Here is a 25,056-nt window from a genome sequence, read left to right on the forward strand (position 1 = left end):
GTCCCGAGGCATACCTAATCGCACTAATCTCCACTGATTGCATCGTATTAGGACTGAACGCCACGCATTCTGACTTTGCCGTGCAAATTATCCGTCAGCGTGAAATCTGAATTGGTCGACGACTTCGACCACCAATTGACGTGTGGTTTCTCCAGCTTACAAAGGTTTATGGTGGTACAGCCTTCCACGGGGGGGGGGTTGTGCATGTGGTGCGTATGGCTTTTCCTCAAAGAACTGCACCTGTGATGGAATGCCATCGTATTACAAAGCACTGTGCACTCTGCGTGACCTTTAGAGATGGCATCGTGAATATTTAATGAAGAGTAATGTGTCGTTTGTGGTGCATGTGAGTGAGTGGTGGAGAAAACTGGCTGTCACGTGGTGAAATAATGCCCCCGTCTCTCTGTCCACAGCAGTTCCCCACGTCTTATGTAATTATCCTCGCTCCTAGCCCCAGGGCCTGACCTGAGAGCTGACCTCGGTCAAACTCCTCCTTGTAGATGGCCCGTTTGCCATGTACAATTAAAACATACTTCTGGGACGCGCTTGTGGGACTATTAGTGGCGTTTACTTCCACCTCCCGGAGGACTGACCGCGCCGTACCCTGTTTCGCCTGTGAGGACAGGCACAGCAGGGGCTAAAGCGGCACCGGTAATTCCCCATTGAGGAGACTTCTCCAAAACAACACATCCATTCATGGTCTAAACGTATGATCCTGACTGTCTGGACACAGGCATGCAGCGTGATTCAATCACGTCTTTACACATCATGCACAAGACAGAGGCGCCACTACCTTTCTGCTAGTCTGAAGTAACTTCAGGTTTAAGTTACTGCTAAGCTCCTTCTCTCTTAAAGTGTTTACAGTGGTCGCCTATCTGATTCAATACCCCCGACCACACTCTTCAAATTTATTTTAATAAGATGCACTTTTGTTTTTCTTGAATTCCACAGACTAGTGCTTTTTGTCATTCTGCCCGAAACCCGTTCTCTCCCCTGTGCCAAGCCCATGAGGTTCACTGAACACACAATCACTAACCTACAGCAGCCAACCCAGACAACCACACTTGTCCTGACCAAACAATCCTGGGATGTTTACAGGCTCGAAGCCATAAATGACACCCCTCGGGGGTGGGGGGAACGCTGATCGAGTCTTTAATGGAGGCAGCAGTATCAACGTCAAGGGACCGTGGGACTGGGCAAACTACACCACATTCTGTGGACGTACTGACTGCCTAGATTACACAGAGAAAGCCAGCCTCTGCACAAGAGCGCACAGTAAATAAGTGGAGCGTTTAATGGAGCTCAGCCCCCCTTCAGCACTGCTATTTTAAAGCCTGCATGGAAATCCTCAGCCAGGCTAAACTTCTGAATGTGGAGAATTGTTCAGTTCTCTGCAGCAAATACATTACAGGCATGCAGAGACGCACACACACACACACACACACACGCACACGCACACACATACACACACACAAACACACACACACACACACACACAAATTCCAGCCTCAGTGCAGGCGCCCAGATGTTTGAAAGCTGTAGAGACAGCCCCTGGGGGCACATGCAGGCTGGCCCTGATGCCAGCTACCCCCTGCTATGCTCGCGTGGAGGGAGAGATGCGTACATGCTGAATTACCAACACTGACCTTAAGAGATTTCCCTCAAAAAAGAGCTGCAATATTAACAAAATGCCTTCCATTAGAGCATGATTTATTGGCCAGATGTGTGCTGCTGAAGTGCAGAACCCGCACGTGTGATCTAGCCATAGTTTTCTCTAGCCCACGCTCCAGCCCCCCGAATAAGGAGGAGAGATATGTGAACACTCATCCTTTAATCGGGGTAGGCCTGATAAGCTCCGTCAGCCTGCCCAGCCTGCCTATTCCCACAGCCTCACGGGGCTGGACGTGTGCTGGCCTCTCCTGGGGCCCCTTCCCTGGGCCGACCCGGACGAAACCTGGAGAGTGTGTGAACCGTCTCTCATGCCAGAGGGCTGACAGACCAGGGTCACGATGCAAAGGTGAAAGGGGGATGCCCCCCCGTGTCGGCCCCGTTGGCCTCCTCACCTCCTCCCCCATCACTCACTCACCAGGTTACCATGGTGTCCTGCTCTGGGAGGGGGCAGCTCTTGTCCTCTGGGTTCAGGATCCAGGGATTAAGGAGCAGCTGGGCCTCCACCATCACCACTGGCCGCGCCCTGCGGAACAGACAACGATGCCAGATTTATCTCAGGTTTACACCCTCCATGGATCAGGGGAAGAGCATCACATCCTCAGGGTACTTCTCTGCAAAAAGATCACTAATTCACTCCACTGTTTTAAAATCACATTTCATTAGCAGTAGACATATTAACAAACCCAGGGGAAAGTGTTTGCTTCGATAGACACCGAACAAACCAAAGATACAGTCTAATTTATACAGGCTTGTACATGCATCCAAACACTTCCTGGGTTTTTTAAGTGATGATGCCTTGACTCATCTTAGTAAACTTAAACCTATCAAACCTCTAGTGTAAGTACACTGTTGCAATAATTTAACAATGCCTGCTTGTTTTGCATTTGTGCAATATGTGCAACAGTCACACTTAATGAATGACACTCCGATTCCTCACGATTTTAACTGATCACACACTAAGTAATTCTTTAAGACAGGATATAGTGCCTAGCACAGAGAATCCATATCATTCATCTCTCAGTGAGTTCATGGGGGTATTTCACATTAGACTGTGAAACAGTAAAGACCTGGGACTAAAACACACGTTTAGACAAAGATTAGGGCTAATCTCTATGAACCCGCCTCTCTTTATGCTGAGTCATTTCCGCCACTTCGATCTATAAATTAAACACATATACACGCAGGGAAATTTCCCCCACATGGCGCACTCTGAGATATTAATGATAAGCAAACAAGAAAATTATGTCTTTCGTGCTTTGAGATTTCTGCATTTCCAATCCTTCCCAGGAACACAAAGCCGGGGAGATCAAGCACAGACTGAAAATTGTTTAAACAGTATGGCATTTGGCCTAATGAGAGGAGTATGTGTGTTATTGAAAGCATGCTCCAGTTGTGCCTGTCTCTGTTCGCTGGTGAGGGGCCGGTATGCAGGAGCAAGGGGACATCGTGCATGCGGGTCGAAACCGGGCAGCCAGGTGGACCCAGCCTACCTGTAGACCACTGCTTTCCCCACACCGAAGGCACCAATGATCAAATCTGCAGAGAGAGAGAGAGAGAGAGAGAGAGGAGGACACTGCGTCAGCTTCAAAGTGTGCCACAGCTGGGAGTCATTTCAGACTCTCCACCAATCTTCATCAAATGCAGACCTCTCACATTTTTGTGATTTTGCATAAACGCAAATGGCACCAGGGCCGGTGTTATAAATAACACTCTGTTTATTTGTCGGCTGAAGCTCCGTATGACCTTTTACCCAAACGGCCCTATTCCCTTAAGTCGCCAACCCTGGGCACTTCATATTCTGGACCTTTCTGAGCCTCCTTTGGCTTCACAAAACAAGAGAAAAAAAACATGTAAGGATTTCCACGTTAGCGCAGTCTTCTGCCTCGTGATGTTCTGCCAAATACTGAAACAATATGATTGATGTTCATACTAATACGTGATACTTGATAGTTTGGATTCGCCAGTTTAACGAGCTTTCCTAATGCTGCGTTTTAAATTGAATTAAGTTTAATAAGTGTTGTAAATGCAAAAATACCACCCTTAATTAAAACAATATGACCATATTGCGTAGTGAAGGCTTAATGAAACCATGCTACTTAACCCTGATAGGAAAAGGAAAGAAAATATTTCAAACATTATTCAGCCAATTCTGGAAATATTCTACCCAGATTTAAATACAAAGCTGCTATCTCTATTACTAACTGAATAAAACTAAGTATCTCAGCTGGTAGGTTTGTTGATGTTGGCTGTAGAGTTTAACTGTGAATGACATCTGTTTTAATGATTAAGACCATCCCAATAAGGCACAGGGCAAATGTGTTCATCTTATAAATTTGCTCTTTAAAATGCACATTTGTAAAACTGAACTAACATTTACACTGTGTCTTAGGATTTTCTTTAGATATATCTGTCATTCAGTTTGAATTCATTATATTAATCATAATATCTGATACATTTAAGTACCTCCCATTAAAACAAGGGTGTGTTTAGTTTGGGAATGTTAGTCTTGTTAAAATGCATCTATAATTCTTCTCTGAAATGTATGGCTGGTTCACATTTCAATGTCAGCAGCAGTTGAAAAAGTTCCCTAAAACAACTGCACAATCATTAGAAAATAAAATCCAGGGAAAGTGACTGTTTGGATGTGTCTAGTGTCATGAATGAGCTGCATGGATAACCCTCATAAGTCTTCTTTATGAATGCTTGGAACATCCAACCAAGCACTTTCCCTGGGATGAACTCTTTTCGGAGTAGAATCATGGGTGGCCTTTAAGGGATTTATAGGTTTATGGGTGAGATACACTGGGAAATAATCAATGCCAAATACATGTTGAAATCTGAATGCAGAAAGTGAACGCTGTAACGTAACAATCAGCAACCCAGGTTGGGAACCAAAATCAGCCCACAGAGAATGCAGAGTGGTTTTGGTCATATAAAGAGGGGGAGAGCCACCAGACAAAAGCAGTACATTAAGGAAGCTGGAATTCTTGGCCGTCTGCCTGTCATAACTCAGTTCTTCTAGTTGTTCTCATCTTGACACAAAGCACACTTGTCCATACCATGTAAAAAATGGCTGCAAGGTCCAATTTTTCACATCCCTCCTAACGTGGGATTACAGATTAATTTAATTGAAGAGGCTGACATCTGGTTACTACATCTGTGTGAATCACTTCAACCTGGCATGAAAATGTGTTATAGTTAGACAAAAACATTGAGCATTTTGGTGAAGTCCCTCTGGGTCCATGCTATAACAAGGTTCCTACAGCTAAGTAAGACCTTTGCATTTTTGGCGGTTTTCAGCACTGGGGATGGGGGGATGGGGGGGGGGAGGGCGCAAGCAGTTGGAAGAGGAAGAAGAATTGAGGGCTCAACATCTTCCTTTTCAATAAACAGGCCTGTTAAAGTAATTCAGTTTAGGTGTATTCTGCAAGCAAATCCTTTTACCACGTTCATGCTTGAGGCCCGCAGGGGACGCAACCTGACCTGGGACCTAAAACAAAGAATTTTGCTCTCGTTCCTCCTGTATTGATCAATCCAGCTTCCCCTTTGCAAAGAAATTAAAGCCGATTCCTCCCAACAGATATCTCTGCGATCCTTATCCTGATTTGTTTCGCTGCTGGAAAACGGTGACTGACACGTAGGTTGATTTGAGGTAAGTGCACCTTTGGGGTAAATGATATAATAGCACATTTTTCCAATGGTCAATCGAATTAGCCCTGCCCATGAGAAAACAGCCGCTACCCATAATCCACGGCTCACACGAGAACAACGGAGCTGGCATAACAAATTGCACCAATGTTTCAGGTTCCAAAAAGTGAAGGGAGCTTAAACTCCTTCCCAAAACTGCAACGCCTGCGCTGTTCTCATGAGCTCATGACTGCGGTGGACTCATCCACTTAATTCGTGAATGGAATTTGGAATTACTGCTGGACTGAGCCGGCAAGATTCATCCCTTACCTGATTACAATTAAAGCTGCCATAACCCTTAACCACAGCCTCTGACCTTTACCCACAACATAATCATAGCCCTTAGGGAATCTGACTAAATACCCCTCACCTTCACCTAACCTCTACACTTGCAAGGTTTTGGCATGGGCGCTAAGAAAATAGACCAAGATGACTAAGTTATCAATATTTTGTTATCCAGTCTGTCAAGCTAGTTAGACTGGCCACTGTTCTGGGAAATACTATGCTGTTCAGTGGGAGAAGGAGGGTGAAGGACACTTTTCCCTTTAGTTTAGTTGAGGGGGAGATAAGTACTAAACCAAGAGCTGGAGGGTGGTGCATGTATCCTACGCTGGCAAAATCTAATGTCGGTGATAAGCATACAGGACTATTTTTGTGAGAGTATCTACATTTACTTATACTGCATACACAAACCTCCCCCCATCCTGCCTGAGGATGGATCAGCTTTGCTTCTTTAGGCTTGAGAGAGGGAATGTGATTGGCCAGTGCACGCAGAGATGGAGGGAATAATGAGGCTGGGATGAAAGAAGAGTGGTGTCAGAGGTTAGGCCCCAGAGACTCACAGCACGCCCTGAGGCGAATGGCATATGTGAGAGCTAGTCCTGGGAGAGAGGGGGCCATTACCAAGCTAGGAACAGGTTTTCCAGCTGTCTTGTGGATATAGCCAAGGACAGAGATAGCCAAAACATATTCCCCTGTGTGTAGGGGTACCCCGCTCTACTAAGCAAAGGAGGATGTGTCTCCATGATATATATCCCCAGTACCAAAAATAGTAGACACATTTAATCAAGTCTATAAAAGTTGCACATTGAACTGCAATACCATGTCCATCTGGTCTTTGGAAAAAAGTCATGAAACTGTGCCAAGGCTACAGTATGAAACAACTGAATCACAAAGACATGTATATTGCACCACATCAATAGCAAACTTTTATACTGAGACCGACGGTAAGGCAGCTAGCTTGTAATAACGATCAAAGACACTTCAGACTTTGAAATGCATTACTTTACTGGACTGATAAAGAGAAACTAAATTAAAAGCAGTGCTTTTTCTCTCCCTCCATCTCGACCTGCAGCGTGGTGCCACCCGTGAGCGTCAATTTAACTTTCAGAGCAATCCCACCTACCCCCTGATTCCCCATTAACAACATCTGACTGGTTCTCCATAACCCTGTCCTCGTGTTGCGACTGCCTCTGATGAGGCATTGAGACACGCGTAAAGTGGGGGGATACTGAAGAAGTGGCGACTTCTGATCTGGATGGTGGTAATGATGTGGGCCTGGATCGAGCCCGGCGGGCTGTCGGGCACGTGTGAACACCATGCAGGCCGTAAGCGCTCCACTTCCTGTTTGCGGAATCAATGATCTGAAGAATTCTGTTATTATTAAGGGATAAAGAATGAACACAGATTCGGTCTGGACCAATCTAATGCAAAGTGTTTGTATTTTTTTCTTTCTTTCAAGGCCCTCCAAAATGTAGGAAAAATAATCTTGTAAAAAATAGCTGATTTCAAGACCCATTTTCTGTTAATTACCTTTCAAGTGGAGGGCCTGCTATAAATTAAGCAGTTCTACACACAACCACTTTCAATCTCCTGCCGATTCGAATTAAAGATTCAAAGTGCTTTAAAAGCTCCAGTGACTGTTTTTATTTCTGTCACACTTACGCTGAAGTTTACAAAACACTCCAGGGACGCATGAGAGGAAAACACTTTCGTAACATCTTTCACAAAACGGCCTCCCACAACAGCATGCAAATATAACACGATACAAAATTCTGCTCCAGTTAAGCTGTGCTTTTAGAAGTTCAGCTAAGAGTTGACAAAAAAACATGATAAAGCACACAAAACCGACCAAATATTGTCGGTTTGATTCCCAGGTAGGGAACTGCTGTTGTTCCCCTGTGCAAAGCTCTTAACCTGAACTACCTCAGTATATATCCAGCTGTATGAATGTCATAAAAGTAACACTGAATACTGCTATGTAAGTGATTCTGGATTAGCACACATAATATACACATAAGGTAAAATAATGCTCTGTAAAGTGTGTGAAAGTGTGTGGACCCTGCACATCCACACTGTAATTCAGTTATTACATTTTCTATTCTGTCTTTGAGTGGTCAAAGGTTAAACAACTACTCATCTTAAGATGATTATCTTGTGTTCTGCATTTCCAAAATGGAATTGAATTATCAAATCCAAATATGGGTTATGAAGTTTGCCAAGGCATCCCTCTGTTTTCTCTTTAAAGTTTATGATTCATACATTCTCAGTTAACATGTAGGAAACAATTTCATTACAGCCCTTTTGAAATATTGTCTCTTTCCTTTTTTAAATCATGTATTTATAATAGTTACTCCGTATAGATTTTTATCAAATGTCAACTCTGATTTTTCACACACAACATTCTGAATTAGCTGGAGATGAATCGTTCAATATCCACCATAGAATGTTATCCAGTCACCTCGGTAACCTTTCTTCATCTTGTTTCATTACACCAAAAGAAACTCTTTCATTCCTCCCGAATGTATTTGCATTTGCTTTTTGTTCGATGTTTTCTGTGCACCTCTGTAAAGGGCATGTTAAGATTTAGCAACGATGTGCACAGCTCTCCTGAACTCCCATGAGAGCGCTTCCTCTGAAAGATTTCCCAATGAATCCGTGCATGGAAAAGTGATCTGGATTCCCAGGGGTTGCTGCGCCGGGATGGCCGGCAGAGGCCTGCTCCATAAATAAATGAGGCGACGGAGTGCATCCCGCGTTGGACGGCAGGAGTGGGACAGCGCACAGCCTAATTCTGCATGCGGGACATTCCTAACAGGCACCCCCCCCCACAGAAAACCCTGCAAACTACAAATCCAGACTCCATAAAACTGGTGAGGGGTGAAATAAAAAATTACTTCAGACCGGGGGTTTATGAAGGCTTTTTAGAGAACATTACACACAAAATATAACCTGTCATCTTGGAGAACGAATCGCTTAGATTTTGAAAGTAAGGTTTTAACACATGACTCCTTTTTCCAATGCAATGGAGGCTTTACCAAAAGAAATGTCTGGAGCTCTTTAGAAGATGCTGGAAATTAAAGCCATGCAATGTGGACTAGCTCCTTCTATTAAAGAGGCTGCAGTTGAAAAGCCATTCTGTCTTTCAGAGGAGATCTGTCAGGGCGATGGGCTCTTTCATGGCCCTTACAGGGACAGTAATTCACTTCAGCGCTACCGGCACCCCCTCCCGCGTGCTCGTCCCTCGGCCTGCATCCGCCCCGAAATGCACGTAATCCCTTTTGCAGAGGCAGAGGGGAGGGGACGGAATTTTCCACTCACCTGGATATTCGTTCTTGTCCAAGTCGGAGTCCCCCCTGAGGGTGAAGCCAAACCCTGCTGGCACGGCCTGCGAGGCCCATGGTCCCTCCAGCACCTGGGAGGGCTGCATTTTGAGCCCGTGGCTCTGCCCGTTGTAGATGAACACCCGGCCCCTCCTCTCGTCACCTGCGAAGGGAGCCCCCACTGCAATGTCTGCGGGGTGGAAAGGAAAGAGAAGGGGAATCCATCAGACCCGGCGGCAGCCAAGAGACCACCTACTGCAGAGCGCTGCCAGGCAATTAACCTCGCATCAGCAAAGCAAAGCAGGAATTAAACATGTGTTCCAGATACCATTTCCTGGAACGGGACCGAGGAGCTGCCTTATTGCACCGAGCGGAGGTTTCGTTTTTTTTTTTTTTTTGGATGGATTGGAGTGAATAAATCAAGGTATGCTAGCGGTCATTTAGATAAAACTGGCTTTTATCTGCGCAAAGAGCAAATTCAACCCTAAACTCAAGGGAAAAAACTGAAGGAAATGACACCATATCTATTCCCTAGGTGGAAATTAGACAACGGAGAGTTTTACAGGAAAATCGGGATCGTTGGAGAATCCTCAGTCCCAAATAAAGTGAAGAGCTGGGTCGGCCTGCTCTTCCGCTACCTGCGCTGTGGGACCTCCACTGTCAGGTCATCTCTCCAGCACTGCTTCTAACCTCTACTCAGACCATTGCACAAGACTCCCAAACCATCCTCACTAGGCAACCTCTGCTAGCGTGAGCTCATATGAATGCAAATTCTTTCAAAGCAATCTGCCATTTGGGATTAATTCAAATGTGCTCCCTATGAACAATGTGAAAATGCTTTGAAATGTGCTGGCTGTGTCCCATCCACAAAAAAAGGTCTGTGATTACCATTACAATAATCACCGCTACATAAAAGCAACCACTTCCTCTTCCCCCAGCCTCCAGAAGTGATATTTACTCTATTATTACTATTTTCCTTGGGCTGGCCCAACACCAAAATTAGCTTGGCGAGGAAAGGGGAAATAAAATGCTCGCACGTTTGATGTTGGGTGTTTGGTGAGCTCATTTCCTTCAAAATGAGAGGCTGCATGGCATGGTGGAACGAGGCCAGGCACCACACCAGCACCAGGTTAGCATGGAAAGGGTCTCATTCTCGCCTGTTAGGTGTGCTTCTTAAGTTGCTCCAGGAATAAAATATGCCTGTAAATGCAAGCCTCAGCTACCACAGCTGTGGGTAAATGCAGTTATGGGAGAGGCTTCATGTACTGTAACATGGCTATTATGTGTTATCAGTGACTCTCTGATTTTGAACCAACCACAAGTCAGTGATTGACAGCACATGGTAGCTCCACCCACTATTGCCTTTAAGCTTTACTCTCCAATCACTAGCTGACTGTGTCCTGATATTTAAAGTTCAAATAGATTATTCTGCTGTGTAAATTTTAGACTTCTTTGGAACAGCCAAGAGCACAAGCAGTGACAAACAGATCTCAATTGCTTGACAATTCACTGACCCTAATATCTCACAGAAACCTTCTTCAAAGGGTTCAAATGTTATTTTGCTACTCCACTTGCAGTAACTGCCAAATTGTCTTTCATTGAAATCTTATATGTTCCAGCATAATTCAGATGAAACATCATAAATCACACTTGGTTCTGCATTGAACCCAGAGGGGAATATTCTGCGGTCTTAGAAAACAGCAGCCATCCAAACATTTTCCATCTAAACACAGCCTTGGAGAACAAGGTATTTAATAATTCCCTCGTTTGATTTACAGTCAGAACTTGTTCAGAACTTGAATGACGGGAGACGGGATGGTTGTCAGACCAAAATCATGCTGTGATGTGAAGCAGACAGAGGGCGTTTGGCAAACGGTCCCTTATCGAGAGTAATCAATGGCCCGCCAAGGACCGCCTGAACACATTATCAGCCCGTTGATGGAGCGTGAAGTGGATCACTAAACGGACTTCAAAGGCGTCCTCTTGCATGGTTCACATGGGCTCGGCCAATAAAACCGCAGAGGCCCGGCACCTGAAGAGAAACCAGCACCAGGGAAAACATGTTTCCATCTGAGTTGCCGAATGTTCGTTTTTAACTGCCGTTTCAACATACACAGCATAGCCACATCAAGCTACTTCATACAGAGAAGCAAGAAAAACAGCTGGACTTCAACAAATGCATGCAGGGAATGAGCAAAGCAAATGTTTACCAGCTGAATGTAAATCTTGCCTGGACATTTTTTATTTATTGTACAAGTGCATTGAATGAAAATGTGAAGGCTTTCTTATAATGATGGACTATGTAAACTGTTCTCTTGCCAGAGTAAAATGCAGCAGAAAAAGCTGATAGCAGCAGCAGAAATGTCTCAAAGTCATTTATTAAGGATGCTGTCCAAATAAAGACTATGAATTTCCACACTGCACATTGATCACATAACACAGATTAATATGAATGCATCCAATCATGTTTTTTAAAAGAATTTTAGATTGATGTTAATGCTTTAAAGTGGCTTAATGTTTGTAGGCGTCATCATAACTTGGCAAAGCAGAAGGAGCTTGCTACTAATGTGACCGCAATTCAAGGCAAGCGAATGGTGCTTAAACACACACGACCCCATCCTATAATGGAGGACAAGTCAGTTTGCTGACCACCATCCACTAATCCCCCGAGGCTAATATTAATGAAGAACAACATCAATGATGTCATCAGGTATGTCCTTAAAACAGCCCCCACCTTCAACCTGCCTCTCATATTTCAAACATATTTCCAACATCTTTATTTCATTTACTGTTATACATCTGATGGTCTGATGGAAGTCTTTGTGGCTGAAACATTAGCTGTTGTCTAATAAAAGGACATGGTGATTAACGCTTGAAACGGTGAGCGAGATTGGATTTCTGTTTATCAGTTTCCTCAGGAGTGCAAACGCCATTTTAACTTTCGGCAATACAGCAGGGTTTATCTCTGATTCTTTAATGTTTGACTTTGTTTATGGGAGGAGCTAAAGAGGGGCAGAGGAAGGGCTGGAACATTGGAACTGGCCGCTAATCAGGATGGCTGCCAGGACACTGGACTTTATTACACAAATTCACAGAAACGGTTTAATTTGCTTTCATCTTTCATTCATCCTTTTTGACACTGGAATCCCTCAGCGCAGAGCAGCATCTGGCTTCAGAAACCAGACTAATCACCGTTTTCTTCCAGTGTGGCTGTGACTGACACTTGTTTAAATTCGGTTCCGAGGCAAGAGAAAGGGTCACTTCTGGTGCGGATTCCCATCGCCCCCATCGAAAGAAGGTTAATCTGTGAGTGATTAGTTTGGGCTGGGCCACTTCCACACCTGCTTCCCCAACCATCTCCAGGAAGAGGTGATGAAAAGCACACAAAAGCGTTTCCATGGCGCTTCCGAAAGGAAACAAGATACGGCGCGAGGAACGTTTCTGTCCTTAATCACTTTTGTGTGCATGCTGGTTTAATTATGGGTGTCATTTCTTAATGAGTGAGTCAGGTCATCTTTTTTATGGCTTAGAATAAAGCCTCTTTTCTGCTTAAATTCTAAACAGTGTAAAGTTCATTCCCATGACAGATACGCAAAGCTGTCACACGGGAATGCGTTTGGCACATCCAGTCAATCAGTGCCGCAGTGCCTTGTTGATTGATATTGATTGATCACTTACTCCAGTACATCTGTTACCAGTAATGGTTCCCTAATTTATGCATGCTTTAAAAATTTACCAAAGTACAGCTCAAACAATCAAGCAGCATTTTTCAGAAAACTGGACAATGGAGAAATCAATCAATGAATAAAATAAACTCAAAAATAAATCACATGCATGAAAACACAAACAAATGAAGTATAGATCAAAGGCCCTATCTTGAAGTGCATCTGCATTGTAAGCACAATTTTGCATGAAGCGAGACTAGGACCACCCCTTGAGTAATTCATTACTTTGAAGGAAGTACAGGGTAAGTTCACGAGGACACAGTCTAATATTATATATCCTGACTGAAGAAAGTGCCTTTGAGTTTGACCGCTTGACCGTTAAATAGGATTTCCTCTTTTGCCCCCCCAAAAAAGGCGAACAATGATCGGAATAAAAATGTTGCCTTTCAGAGATGTTTTGCCGCTGGGCTTGGAAAAAGCGTGTCACAGATTTTGTTGTGTATTTGTCTGCGGGGTGTGGAGGGAGGGGCAAGACCTGTCCGCACACTTACAGATCAGCGGATGGGTCAGGCCCCAAGGCAGCACTCCTGGTGGAGGGTTCATCGGTCACTTAACAGAGAAGAGACCGCCAAAACAGATGCAAGCTTGGGAACCCCCCACCGCAGGCTTACCGTGGAAACCGTCCTGGTTCAGGTCTCCCAGAGAGGCGACCGCGCTGCCGAACCGTCCGAACACGTCCGCCCCGGTGAGGATGACGGGGTCGCTGAACGTCAGGACATCCTCCTGCAGGTACGCATAGACGCGGCCCACCTCTCTGGGCTTGCTCTCGAACTCGCGGTCCATGAAGAGGGGTGCGCCCACCAGCACATCGTCTCGGCTGAGAAACAGGAAACAAGCATATGGGGTCCCCAAATATCATAACAAACTTTTCCATGGTGAATTACCCACAAGTTTCTGACTCTGAGAACATGCCCACTGCCCTAAAACTGTCACAGCTATATCAGCACAAAAACAGCAACCTCCTCAGTGTAACATCATAATCTGAAATACCGAACAGAAAAATAAACCATGTCAGTTTTTCCATTTCATTTTCATATTTGTATGGCTCAGTGTTTCCATTGATTTAGCATGGTTAAAATGCCAAATCGTTTATGCATGTTATTTTGCAGATATAACCATGGCTTCATCCAAAAAAAAAAAAAACAAAAAAAAAAAAACTGAAGCCCTTCAAAAGAGGCAAACATTTTTTGCCAATTTAAAGGAACGCCAAGGAATAAACAGCTACAAGAATGTTTTGGAAAACAGCTACATTCTAAGTCTTTGTATTTTAAGTGCACAGTAATCTTTGCACTAGCTATAATATTCTTTAACTAAGATGCAATATACTTTAGCATGTTGCCATGAAAGACACAATCTCAATTATTGCTTCAAAATGTTCTTAGTGTAGTTTCCATTTTTTTCAACAAAAACAAATGTGAGTTACTTTCCCAAATCATGCCAGAGTACCACAAAACCACAATAAAATGAACTTCTAATGCAATTAAGAAATGCAAACAGTCTGTCCTCCAAGAGCCGGAGGAACGACATGGTGCTGGCTTTCCGTGCAAACAGGCACATGGAAAAACGCAATGACAACAGTCAGTTTGTCATGCAAGTCATCCGCAACTGCATACTGTTGTTCATAATATGTTCTGTTTACCATTGATGGAATCATGACACTTCCAAACAGTAGGGCATGAGGCAAAAACAAATAACCCATCCGAACAACAGATTTTCATCAGATGCAGCTTCAATGAAATAAACATAAAAGGGACAGCGAGTTCAAGAGAGAAATGAAAGAAAAAAAATGGCTAAAATGTGAGCATTCAACTGGATATCATCCACTCCAATAAAACATGATACTCTTCGGTCTCCCTTTCGCATAAATATGAATGGCCTAAATTGTTGGGAGATAAGGGTCTTCGGGATTCTGCCAAATATGAGGGCATTATATGGGGCCAGTCTGGCTGAGATGGGGGCTCGCTTTTCGTAATGGGCACACCAGATCCATCTGTGCCTCAGAGCGCCTGGGCCTCTCTTCCCAAAGAATCCTCACTGCCTGGCTCCCGCTGAAGGATCCATTCATTCAGAAGGGGGGCATCAGCATAATTGCGCTGAGGACATGCATGAGAGGCATTATGCCCAAATCCCAGCCAAGTCTTTTTCTGTCCCTGTCGTCCGCCTTGAGATCGGGTGAGCACAGGGCCGGAGTGGAGGCTCCTGGAGACAGCAGCTCCCTCTCACAGGCTCTGCTGCACAGTGTGGGGGGAGCGCTTGCGCTTTTGACATGGGGACCTCAGCCCTCTCTTTCTTCCCTCCCCTTCCTCTCTCTCCTTCACTCTCTCTCTTGTTCCCGTAGCTGCTGCCAAGTGGGTGACAAGGCACCGTGGCGGAAGGCTGTCAGCTCTGGGAATGTCCGTGGATTTCAGAGACACAGCTCAAACGGACGACCTTGCAGCAGTGAGAACAGGGATTCTTTTTTGTTTTGCTAAATAGCTAAACACAACAACGTAATGTCAGAATGATCAGGGCAGCTTGATATCAACAGATAACTCACCCGTCGCCATTCAGATCCGACACAGCTACTGTGTAGCCGAAATACGAGGCCATCTACAACACATATAGACACAGCCATTAACTGTAAGCTCTGCAATTACTGCTAGCACATCATGCTTTCTACATTACATTACATCATTTAGCAGACACTCAGAGCAACTTCAAAATAAGCGCATCACAATGCTAACAAGTAGCTATCAAGAAGTATTACGAGGTCAGTAATATACTGAGGTAGGCGCTAAACTAGTGTAGAGTGCTTTTTTTGAATAGAAAATAGGGATAGAATTTCTAATATAAAACAAATTAATATTACATTCTTCAATTGAAAAAAAAATACTCTACCTGTTCCCCAGTGAAATTCTGAATAAATGTTAAATTAGTTGAATTTATCACGGCAACCTACAGGGAGAAAAAATAGATTGAGTGGATATATATGTTTCAGCTGATAATAATGACTTGTAAGTGACTGTTTATGACCTTTTTACTCCATCTGCAATGATTTGTGATGAGAAGGACAAAGTTGTCACCTTTTGTATTGATTCTAAAAAATGCTAGTATTATCAGAAATCAGAGACTACTTTGTGGCTAAAGACAGTAATTACTGCCAGCACACTAGCTATTACTGTGCTACAGTGACATGGTCTCACATGATTATAAAATCAGTAAGACACTCATCTGCAGACACAGAAGCGCAAAAAGCAGCCACAAAGATGTGATTTGTCAGCCTGAAACCACTGCCCCCAGCCCCCCCAAAATGAGACTCTGAGTCGCAGCCATCAGGGAGTCAGGGAGGCTGGAAATTCCTTCATAAGGCCTAAAATAACAACCATATGGAGTGACCCAGAGGCTACAATCCCTTCTGAATGGAGAATTGAAGAATTGACAACCCCCCTCCCCCACAGAACAACACACAACAGGCACAAATGCACAGATGCACACACACATAGCCAGCTATCGGCAGAGAGACACACACACAAAGATGCACACAGGCATATGTACATGCACACACATACATACACAAACACATACACGTGCACACACAGACAAAGATACACAAAGAAAGACAAACAGACAAACACACACTCACACACACACAAATACTCACATAGAAAGACACACACACACACACATCATGTCAGAGGCCTCCCCCAGCCCTGGACTAACCCAGGCTGACAGCTACTCCAGGCCCTGGCTCCCTGCCCCCAGGTCTGAGATCAGTCCTGTGCAGGCTGGTGGCTGTGTGACGGCCTTTGCCCGGCAGGGGCACCAAGACCCAGGGTCAACGCTCCCCACATGCTGCCGGAAAGCATGTAATTAAGGAGAACTTTCCACATTACCCCATGGGAATCACTCCGATAAGATAACTACCTCCCTTTCCCCACCACTCTCACATACATCCATTTCCCTTGCCACAGAAAGATCTCAATCTAGCCCCAAGACGCTAAGATAATAGCTAGCAGCGTCTCCCTGAATTATGAATATTCGTGGAGTGGTGGGCTGTTTGGACAACGATTGCAGGGCTGCGAACAAGGAGTGATGCTTATCTTGATGCTATTCCAATTGGAAAAAATGTGAGTAAATCTCAAATGTAGCAATCTATCTAACGGACGTATACTCACATATCCGAAGTTCTGCGCCCCTCTTGGAACACCGGCAATGAGCTCTGTTAGAGGAGAAAAGAATGAGACGTGCACAGTTCAAATGTTTACATTTCCCCTGAACACGTTTACACACTGGACTGTAACGGATTTTCATAAAAAAAAAAAAAATGCTGGCTTATTTGGTTGAAATCCTGGCCAGCAAGGCTAATGGAGACACACAGTCTCATGTTCCCCTGTCCCAGGGGAGCCAGGAGCCACTCAAATATTCGCACACCGACTGACGAGTCAGCATGTGTTTACACCTCTGTGGGAGTGTCACATGACACCCCAAACACAGTCTATGAGCTTGCACCTTTACAGTATTTCACAAATCATCTGGTCAAGATGGAGCATTGAGCCTTTATCTGTAGTGTTCTCCACTTGTTTCAATACCCCCAAGTTAACAGCTCAAGGAAAACTAATGGAGACGCTATAAGAAAAAGAAACCAAGGAATGTGTTTGGTTGGACGTACCAAGCATTTACAGATCAGATTTGTTATCCAGTTAGTAATTCCCAATGCATTTTCGCCGGGGGTCATTTCAAATACTTGGATTTTTTTCAGGAGAAAGGTTCAAACTCATATCAGGAACACATGCACATTCCAGAGTAACTTTAAGTGTAACTGCAGACAGTTTGTGCTATAAGCAGAGACCCTTTAAATGAGATTCTGTTTGTGATGATGCCTGCTCTTTGTAACATGCTCTTACTGACAGGGACTCAAGAGGTGTGGGGGGAATAGGAGACAGATGGAGATTGGCAGTTGACAGACAGCTCTTCCCTGACAAACCCTCCACGATAACAACAGTTGCTCATTTGAGTGCTGAGTTGAGGCTGATTGATGGGTTGGGACTCTGCATGGACGTTTTAAAGCCCAGCCTGCCCCCCCCCCCCCCTTGCTGTTCCCCCCCAGCTTGACAAATGTGACGGACCACCTCCCCCCCAACACTGACACCCCCCTGCCACGATGGCCCCCAAGCAGATCCTTGGCTTCAAACATAGACATTCGAGACACGGGGTTTGTGGGATTGACAAAATCACGAGTGTAACTGCAAGGAGCTTTCAAAGAATGGGAGGAGAAGAGGGCCCACATGTGATGATGCCGCAGGTCCACGGCAAGCAAGCAGGCTGGAACTGGAACACATTCAATAAATCACTGCAGTTTAGCAGCAAAATTGCTGGGCCGATGAGGGACATATTTCCTTACTTGATCTTCTGGCAGATGTTGTTTGTCACAGAACTGTAATTCATTCATGGGATTCCCATTATAATGTCCAATTTGTGGAAGACCCAAAACAGCTGAAGTTCAGCTGTCTTCAAAGTGCAATGAAGTCAATGAAAACCCTATTACTGAAGGGAGGCACACATTATGTGGCATCCTCTGGACTAATTCCATTATGTGCTTCCATGTGCGCCTTTGTATGGACTTCATGCATATTATTTCCACAATAATCAATCATCACTTGCATTCAAGTGGGATTTTTCCTTCCTTGAAAACATCCTTTAATCCCCATATAATTCAGAGACAGACACTCTATCACTGGATTTCACTCTTGTGGAGTGAAGCCCACAATTTTATTTTAGTTTTCGTCTGACCCTCTGGTCCCATTTGTCAATAACTTTGGATTCAAAGGCAACCCACACAAAAACGAAATATACTGTTATACACTGAAGCCTAAGAATATATTTCAGACTTGAAATGTATTAATACAATACTATTAACAGTATTGTATAATATTGTACTAATACAATACAATAAAACTCAGGTTTTCCTTTTATTTTTTCACAAAAATCATTCAAGTTCAGCTATCATAAAAAAGAATGAAACAAAAACACCTGCATTTATTTATAAAAAAAAAAAAATGAATGCAGGGGTTTCAGTTTCAACACCTTGGCATGCAGTGTGAGGATGCAGCAGGCTGCATTTTCATACAGTAACCTACCTTGCTCAGAGTCTCCCGTGAACTCTCCCACTGCCACCGAGTAACCTGCAGAAACAGGAGGGAGGGGGGGTGACCAGGTGTCCCACAGGGGACAGGAGAGGAAGGCTCACTCTGAGGACACATGGCAATCTCATCACCTGGGAGGGGGGGGGTATTCAGGCAGTCAACCATGGCCGACTGAGTCCCACCCCAGTTTCCACCCTGTGCCAAGTCAGCACAGTACCGTGCTTTTTGGCCTGGAGCCTAACTGGACCTGCGCCGGCATGAGAAAACGGGCCGGGGTTAAGGGACACCCTCACCGACCCCTCAGCAGAGGGGCTCCTACAAGGTATTTGCCAACCCTGAAACCAAGGCATCGCCAGAGCCCGATAAAAACATCTGTTCAGGGTTTCGGGTCGTAAAGCATGCGGGCTTCACGGCTGGGCTGATACATAACTGCTCTAGGGGAAGGCGTGCCTCAGAAAGCTGGGCCGCTCCCGGCGGGGCTACTTACCGAGGTAGCTGTCGTCGTAGCTGTCGGGGGCGGCCCCTGTTTGCTTCTCCCCGGTCACCTTCCTCAGGATGGCCTTCAGGGAGTAGCCGTTGAGGATTTCGGCGATGCCTGCTGTTATCACCTGACCTGTGGTTAGACACGGGGGAGTTTTGTGAAGATTAGAACTTGTCAACCTGGTCCCCAAAAGACTAAAAAGTCTGGAAATAAAAGGGGTTGATGCAGAGTGGTGAAGCTCTATGGGGAAGTCCTGAGAGAAGAGTCATCTCTAGTCTAATGAAAGCACAGTGCGGGGTCTGGGCCGACATGGGGTGAGGTTACATTATTGCCATTTAGCAGAGGCTCTCATCCATGGCAATTTACACAGATTACAATTTTATCTATTCATATAGCTGGATATTTACGGTGCTAATTCTGGGTTAAGTACCTTGCCCAAGCATACAGTAGCAGTGCCCCAGCAGGGGATCGAACCAGCAACCTTTTAATTACAAGCACCGCTCCTTACTACTGTGCTAAACTGCCACCACAGCTGTGGCAGTTTTCCTGTGAGGTCATCAACTACAGTACAGTCACAAGGCCAAGTGTACATTGCTGTGTTCATTTCAGATGTTTAAGAAAACCACGGGGCCCACGGGTCTGATGCCGCAGATCATCAGACAACTCAAGCAGCTTGATCTCCTCATCAGCGCACAGCCGGGAACCAAACGGATCCTGTCACTTTGAGAGCAATCACCTCAGACGGCGGCGTGGCTCGCACAGATGTGAAAATTATAAACAACATCTAAGTTCAAGGTCTGATTATGCAGTAACACAAAGAACGACATGGAATTCTACACCTTCCACCAGTGCTGTGATTCAGCTCTCTACAGTATGTGTATGCAAACACGAAACACCTTTAAACACAGATATTTGCAATCTTAACGGCAAGCTTGTTGGCCTCCTTCAACGCGTGATTGCACTAAAGAGGTTCAAAAGACTAACCTCCCTCTAGATGGAACGCTACACAAGTTGCTCATCTCAGAGGACTCATAAAACATGTCATTAGAAGGAACAGCAGGAAAAGAACACAGATGATTTTAAAAACCGGAGAGCAAACTCCCTCAGCCCCTGATGCAGTGCCAAGACTCTCCACTTTGTTTTTCCAAAGGCCTTATTTATCTTCCGCCTCTGCACCTACACATATACGTATGCACATATATTACCGAGTTCCCCTTTGGAAAGAGCAAAGGCGGCAGAATTCAGGCTTTCTTATTTATACTGTGTTTGAGCAAGGCAGCCGTGCAGCTTTTTCTCTGTTTGAACAAAAGGTTAAACAATCCACAGCTATATTTACATCTGCATTTCTATTCTAGCGCGGGCCCTCAAATCAATCTTCCTTAATGCGACCGTCTGTCCAGCTGCAAACGCCAGAGTCGCTGATTGAAACACACACACACACATCCTGCCAGTGCACGACAAGCTGGGCTGAGGAAATCCTTCGCCTCTCGCTGTAGTGCGAGACTTCCTCGGCTAGCCGTCACTCAGATGGTGAGCCATAGGACAGGGCTAAGACGGACAGTTTGGCCCAAGGGTTGTTTGTGCGCTCTGGGTTTGGGCTCTGGCGTCAGAGATGAATGTGTCATACAGGACGTGCACAATCAGGTATCATGGGTAATGTTTGCTTTGGAGAATCCATCTTAAGCCATCTTTCTCCTGCCAAGACGTTCATCTTGGCCAGTTAAAAAAAACAATCCTGAAATTCTTAAGAAACAAACCCTACCTAAAATGATGATGATCTCAAAGGTTTAATAAATATGAACTCTTTTTTTGAAGGACTGGGGATCTTCCCAAACATTAAGCATGGTGATCTATGGTAAACCATGTGAGCATGCCATTATTCAATTGTCTGAAATCCAATTAGGGCTTTTGCGGTCCAAGCTCGCTCGCCTGGGACGTCGTTGCATATGGCAGATACAATTACCCACCTCTTCTCGAAGAGGAGCCGTCCAATCTACCCATTTTCACAAAATGTAATTTCCTGCCGAGATGCCTGCGCAGGGATTATGAAAGGAGGTGACCATGGGAAAGGAAAACATGCGATGAGGCAGCGTGTCTGACCCCGCCCACATCTGTAATTGTCCATTAAATGAGGGTAAGTGGACTCGCCCCACATGTCTGAGAAGGGCCATTAACAATCTCCCTCCATCTTAAAGGTGGTACAAGTGTTCAAAACCTCCTGGACTTTCATGTGATTTTTGTCACTGTCATTCTGAAAGTTCATCAGCAGCAATGGTCCAAAGCTCCCCCATCTGAAAAAACGTCACTTGTCCTCCAGCTCTGTGTGGAGCTGCCTCCATCCACAACATGCATGTGCAATTAAGCCCCAAAACGAGGCCTTTCTTTCCAGACCCATTGTTTAGAAAAACATACACATCCTACCACACGGGGAACATTTGATTGTGCTCCATTTCATTTTAATAAGGTCATTAGGGCTATGAGGACCAGCCCACCCAAACTTCCTGTTGCAAGTGGAGGGTGAATTTTCAGAGAGAAAAAAAAGGGGGAGGGGGGGTTGGGGGGGCTGGTTCAGAATGAGATCTCTCTGAGATTGCCCATTACCAGAGTGAGTGCAGCTTCTCCCCAATGCTGATGAGTGCTCTTGCTGCTCTTTATGCATCAGTTAACCAGAGGACCTTCATGAGAATTACAACCACAATGGGACAGGGGCCATTAATAATGGCCTCATGTCAAAAGCAAGAAGAAATAATTGGAAATCCATTAGGAACAAATCTGGCCTAGGAAACCTGCTCTTCAAAACCTCGGCAGAGTTCTGCTCCTTCCGTTCATAATTGGCGAGTGACCAAATGGTATATTCCAAAGAGGAATTACAAAACTCTAAACTCCGAACTATGATAGCTACAGCAGTTTAAAACAGACATTTTTGGATGTTTGCCCTTTGAACTTTTAATTGTAATTGGACAATCTATACAACGGCAATGTGAATAATCATGCAACTTAAACTTTGTTTTCATAATCTTATCTTTGACAGTCCCTCAGATCACTTCCAATCCCTTTTCAGTCTATAAATTATAAAAATGCAGCAACAGCAGGTACTGATATGGCTGAAAGTAAGTGATTATTTTAACAGCACAGTCAATACGTTTTGCAATAAATACCGCAGTTTGGAGCCGATCCCTCATTTCTTAGTCTCAATGAGTCAGACTGATGCACTTAGGGGAGAGTGATAAGTCCCTCCACTGAAGATCTTTCCATGCACAGTTTTACAAAAGAGGGTGGAGAACAGGGGCCTGGGAAAAATACATTCCTTTTGTCTTTGGAAGAGACAAAACTTCCTTATTTCCCAGTGAGGCGATTGCTAGCCACAGGGCCCTTTATCATTGGCAAGACTTGGAGAGCAGTTTACCTTGCCAGTAGAAGCTGCCTGGTCCTCCCACCACTAATGTTCCCTCCTGTTGGAAAAAAGAGAGAGATTACTTGCACAATGCCAAAATTTCACTTGAGAAGGCACTGCACAACACTTGCGCTGATAGGCTGTCCAAATTTCAAAATGGCCTCAGTCATGTGGAGACTGAGCTTGTGATACGTTGCAGGACATCTTTGTCAGTCATGCTACTGAGCCCATGCCAAGCACTTGCTTGCACAAGAGACCCTCGCCTTCCTCTGATTTGTGATTTGTGATTTTGAGCGTTCTTGCCAGGCAGTTCTTGCACTCCATTCCCGGACTGTGCAGCTCCATGCCAACCCACGCCCTCTTACATTTATTTGACATATTGCATGGGTTTATTTGACATACTGTATGGCTTTATAGGATTATTACATATACATAGATGGTAATCATTGTTTATTACATTATTACAATCATTGTTTATTACATTGTTTTTACATCAAGAATGGTGTTAGAACAAATCACCTTTGTGCGCATGTCTATATGATCAGTACAGTACGGTATATGCAGATTTCTACATTTCATGGGGATCACCAGAATGTATCTGCTGTGAATGGCAAGGGTCTCCTGTATGTGCTTAGTATCAAGGCTTTCATGTGAGCTGATGTGTATGCTGGCAATATGTCAATGAAGACCAGGTCATATGTGTGTGGGAGCATTTTCTGAAAGACTTCATGAATATTAGTCAACGTTCACATCAATTCTGAGATAACGAATTACCGTGCAGCCAACGACATCCCTGAAAGGATCACTGATCTACAAAGACCCGTATTTGTGCATGTGTTCTGGGTTAATGTAGCCGGGAGCGATGGCGTGCCGGCTGACAGGGGGCTTATGTTTATCTACCGTACGTGACAGCGGAGAAGACGGGCGGGAAACAGCCCTATCCTGCTGTCTTCCAGAGGCGGAGAGCGCTACTTCCTGTTCTGGGAGTCCTGTGTGGTGTGAGGGTGCGGGCAGGTCAGAGAAACTGAGACACGGCGCATCCTCCGAAACCTTGCCCTTGTCCTGCTTTCTGCCCCCTTTTTGTTGGGTCCCCCGACAGCCAGGCCATTGTGCTCGACCTGTGTGTTGTCCGTCTTAGGTCACAACGTTCCAACAGGATGCTGTGAGCTTTTTAACGAGCGGACAGAAGCTTCGGCCTGGGGTAACTTGGCGGCATTGACGCAAATGGGTGTTTTAATAGGAGTTTGTATTTGCACTTCGCTCGCATCAGGCTGGCAGTTCACAAAACTGTCACTAATGCTTGTCAGATGAATTAATTTACAGCTGGGTAGGATGGGATGCAATGCAGTTTGTGTGTCTCCTTTGTCACCTGACTGAATGGAATTCGGTGATGTCACAAGATTCAGAGATGACAAGAATTTACCTTTGTAAAATCCACACTGAATCCGGCCTGGCAGAACCCTTGTCCCTCTGGGTCCGGATCGTCTGTCAGGAAACAAAGGCAGTCGTTTAAGAGACCGACTGCAGCACGCATACCACTCAAATCATAACCACAGGTCCACCAGCCGGGCCATGGTGGGCAGCACTATTAGCAACAGCTCTCTGAGAAAGGGAGTGCTCACACTACTGTTGTGATTTCAGATTAGGTAGGGTGTCAAGAGTTTGATTTAACGACATGTCTAGATCTGTAACTTTTCTAACGTTTCCCCCCGCGGTCAACCACAAGCAAACACTTCTGTAATGAATAACTCCCGGAGCTTGCACAAGCACCTGGAAGTTTCACCATGACAGTACAAGTTCCAAACGCCAAGGCTGTTTTTGGGCCCAGAACCCTGCTCCATTCTTAAGCCTGAGACCCGGCCATAGCTATAAATAAGGCTTAAGTTATTAATTCCTAAAGTAGCTGCTTTACAAAGAGCAGGACTGTGCAGGGCAAGAACATTGAATCATTCATGAGTGCCACCCACAGGGGCAGAATGAGATCGAGTTACGCACAGTCTTAACATTTACTGTTATTCACTGGCACGGGTGCTGGCTGACATGCACTTAAAGCATCTGGCTCTTAACTGTGTTTGACTTAGCATTTGAAACGTTTAAAAGTAATATGTCTCCCTTACATTGTTACAACATATTTCTCTCTGGCCACCGTTTAATGGTGTGATTAGAATTCCAATCACAAGCATACGTATACATTTTGAATAATTGTTTTGACAATAATTTTACATAGCAGACGATGTTTTCAAGAAGAGCTTCTCTGTCCTGCTGGTGTAGACATTTATACCAGCATGCTTAGATATTTCATATGCCTGATTGGCCAAAAAAAAGATTTGATGCCCAGTTGAAAGTCATGTGACCTAATATCTGCTGTACAACT

General features: G+C 44.8%; 1 protein-coding gene across 1 annotated transcript in view; it reads right to left on the bottom strand.

Moving 5' to 3' along the window:
- The window catches only part of itga8 (integrin, alpha 8), a 66,335-nt gene that overhangs the window by 35,673 nt on the left and 5,606 nt on the right, over nucleotides 1-25,056 (bottom strand). Inside the window, exons 5-15 of the mRNA XM_036538092.1 lie at nucleotides 24,106-24,167; nucleotides 22,695-22,740; nucleotides 19,295-19,420; nucleotides 18,802-18,846; nucleotides 16,840-16,883; nucleotides 15,563-15,619; nucleotides 15,222-15,274; nucleotides 13,297-13,502; nucleotides 8,959-9,150; nucleotides 3,162-3,207; nucleotides 2,087-2,194 (exon numbers count right to left, since the gene is read on the bottom strand). Coding sequence (XP_036393985.1) covers nucleotides 2,087-2,194; nucleotides 3,162-3,207; nucleotides 8,959-9,150; nucleotides 13,297-13,502; nucleotides 15,222-15,274; nucleotides 15,563-15,619; nucleotides 16,840-16,883; nucleotides 18,802-18,846; nucleotides 19,295-19,420; nucleotides 22,695-22,740; nucleotides 24,106-24,167 — 985 coding nt within the window. The remainder of the gene's footprint in view (nucleotides 1-2,086; nucleotides 2,195-3,161; nucleotides 3,208-8,958; nucleotides 9,151-13,296; nucleotides 13,503-15,221; nucleotides 15,275-15,562; nucleotides 15,620-16,839; nucleotides 16,884-18,801; nucleotides 18,847-19,294; nucleotides 19,421-22,694; nucleotides 22,741-24,105; nucleotides 24,168-25,056) is intronic.

Source organism: Megalops cyprinoides, chromosome 10 (genome assembly GCF_013368585.1).
Source record: "Megalops cyprinoides isolate fMegCyp1 chromosome 10, fMegCyp1.pri, whole genome shotgun sequence".
NCBI lineage: Eukaryota > Metazoa > Chordata > Actinopteri > Elopiformes > Megalopidae > Megalops > Megalops cyprinoides.